Source organism: Octopus bimaculoides, chromosome 26 (assembly GCF_001194135.2).
Source record: "Octopus bimaculoides isolate UCB-OBI-ISO-001 chromosome 26, ASM119413v2, whole genome shotgun sequence".
Taxonomy (NCBI): domain Eukaryota; kingdom Metazoa; phylum Mollusca; class Cephalopoda; order Octopoda; family Octopodidae; genus Octopus; species Octopus bimaculoides.
The window spans coordinates 21,910,256-21,912,606 of NC_069006.1; the positions used below are offsets into that span (position 1 = coordinate 21,910,256).

Below are 2,351 nucleotides of genomic sequence, written 5' to 3' on the forward strand. Positions count from 1 at the left end.
TATATATATATATATAGAGGGAGAGAGAGAGAGAGAGAGAGAGAGAGAGGGAAATGGAGGGATAAAATAATCAATAGTTGAAGGAAGTAGTTGAAGTGTGTCTACGCAATTCTAATTTTAAGAAGGGGAGAAAGTCATTGATATTAATATGAAATGAGTTCAAGCTTGCTGATAAAGATTTTGTTTTCAAAATGTTTTGAATTTTCCAAAAGAACATTTGGAATTTAAGGCAAATTTTTTTTCTTACTTTAGTAGTCAAGGGAAGGATTCTGTCTACATTGTCTAGTTTAGATTTCCTGAGTGCTCCAGAATGAAGACGTGATTCCAAGAGACCTAGTGCGGTCTTATGGCATTAGCATACTAGGCAGTTGTCCATGAGCCTCACTGGCCTAGGGACCCAATTCTGGTACTGATTTGCCCAGAGGTGTATAACACCGTTAAGAAGGCTCTGATGAGATCTGATCCAACATTTCTACAATAATAGAATCCTTACTCAATCTATTTAAGTGGGAGAGGTCACCTTAATTTTGAAGCTTATGCTTAAATATAAATTTTAAGTAGAGAAAGAATAAAGTGTGTTATTAAAAATTTAAAAAAAATAATGGACAAAACTGAAAGAAAGAAAATATGGTATTAGCGTGAGTAGGTGCAGTGTTAGTGAACAATTTTAGACTAATAATTTTGGTGATTTTGTTAATTAATTAGTAGCTAGTAGTTAGTATTGTGCATAGAATATTTGTATAGTATATGATGAAAACATTTGAATCAATTCCCATCTTAACTAGCCTCAAAAGATGGAGAAACAATGTTAATAACAGATCCAGCCTTACCTGGACCTGGATTCTGGTGGCTGTCGTCATATTGGATGGACGTCATTGGTTGGGAGCCTACTTCACTTAGACAAGGAGACGACAGCCCAGTTTGACTGAAGAAGCTATTCAAAGAAGATGCTAAGTCAGCAAACTGCTCAGGACTTAAAGACCAGTTATTCATATCAGCTAGACGGATGTTTTCAACAAGACCTGTAAAAACAACAAGGAAGACTGGGATGCTGCATTGAATTCTAACTAATATCATTTTCATGTTTACTTTGTTAGGGTGATCAAAGTAAAAAGACATAATGTTGAACAAGCAACTTGTAATTTATAAAAGAAAAAAATATATATAAATATATAGGCACAGGCATGGCTGTGCGGTTAAGAAGTTCACTTTGCAACCAGGTGGATTTTAGTTCAGTCCTACTGTCTAACCAATGCCAGCATGGAAAACAGACGTTAAACGATGATGAAGATGATGATGAAATGACTTAATTTCCCACCATGTCAGAATACGATCTAGGAACTCTGAAAAGATGTAACTAGATAATGTAAGTAAACTAGTATGGCGCCCTCTATTAATCTATCATTCCACACCTTCAGCATTCCTCCAATCACTGAGGTATTAATAATTTCCTATTGGCAAAAACTGAATTGAATAGCAGTTCAATATTATATTATTGATATATCTTATTTAAGATTTCATTTATTATTATCATTTTTTTAATTCAATTTAATAACAAATGTTATAATAAATTTGGATGTTTTTGTTTTTTCTTTTAAGTTTAGTTTCATATTAAGCCAATATTTTATTTACAACACATACAGAATTACGATTTTTCCCTTCTTTCTCCTCGTCTTCAGCCTCCTTTACACCTCCTCCTCATTTTTTTTCCCCTCTTCAATATTTGAAATGTTTAACAGTCATGCAGTAATGAGTTTTACTGGATCTGGCTGACTACTTCAGACCATCCCAATTTTACTGTACAATATAAATTATACACATGTAATTTATACTACACACACATATTATATTATTATAATATATATAGATGTTACAGAGTGACTTAAAGGTTGAGAGTTCCATGTATTGGCACACACACACACACACACACACACACACACACACACATATATATAAAGACATCGTGTAATATGTGCAGTGTCTCGTTGTTACATAAGCAGATTTACAGTAAGCTTAAGATCAATATACAATGGTTTAACATTGCACTGATTGCTATATTGACTGGTTGATTGATTGAAAGTATTTTGAGTCCCTGTTAGCCTGATATACATTGGAGCCCCTCCAAGTTATTTGCCAGGAACATTTAGATCCCCCACTACTTGAAATATGCATATAGGAACAAGTGTGGCTGTGTGGTAAGAAGCTTGCTTCTCAAGTACATGATTCTGGGTTCAGTCCCACTGTGTGGCACCTTGAGCAAATGTCTTCTACTATAGCCTCAGGCTGATCTGACCAAAGCCTTGTTAGTAGATTTGGTAGTCAGAAACTGAAAGAAACCCATCATATATATA

The 2,351-nt window shown here is 34.4% G+C and overlaps 1 protein-coding gene and 1 long non-coding RNA gene across 3 annotated transcripts in view; one reads left to right on the forward strand and one right to left on the reverse strand.

The window, feature by feature from the left end:
* Positions 1-1,134, reverse strand: part of LOC128250912 (forkhead box protein J3-like) — a 70,513-nt gene extending 69,379 nt beyond the window's left edge. For both annotated transcript variants that reach the window (XM_052977021.1, XM_052977020.1), the window contains exon 1: positions 831-1,134. In XM_052977021.1, the coding sequence (XP_052832981.1) occupies positions 831-1,119 (289 nt within the window). In that variant the 5' untranslated portion in view covers positions 1,120-1,134. The remainder of the gene's footprint in view (positions 1-830) is intronic.
* Positions 1-2,351, forward strand: part of LOC128250913 (uncharacterized) — a 154,408-nt gene that overhangs the window by 84,163 nt on the left and 67,894 nt on the right. The window lies entirely within an intron of this gene.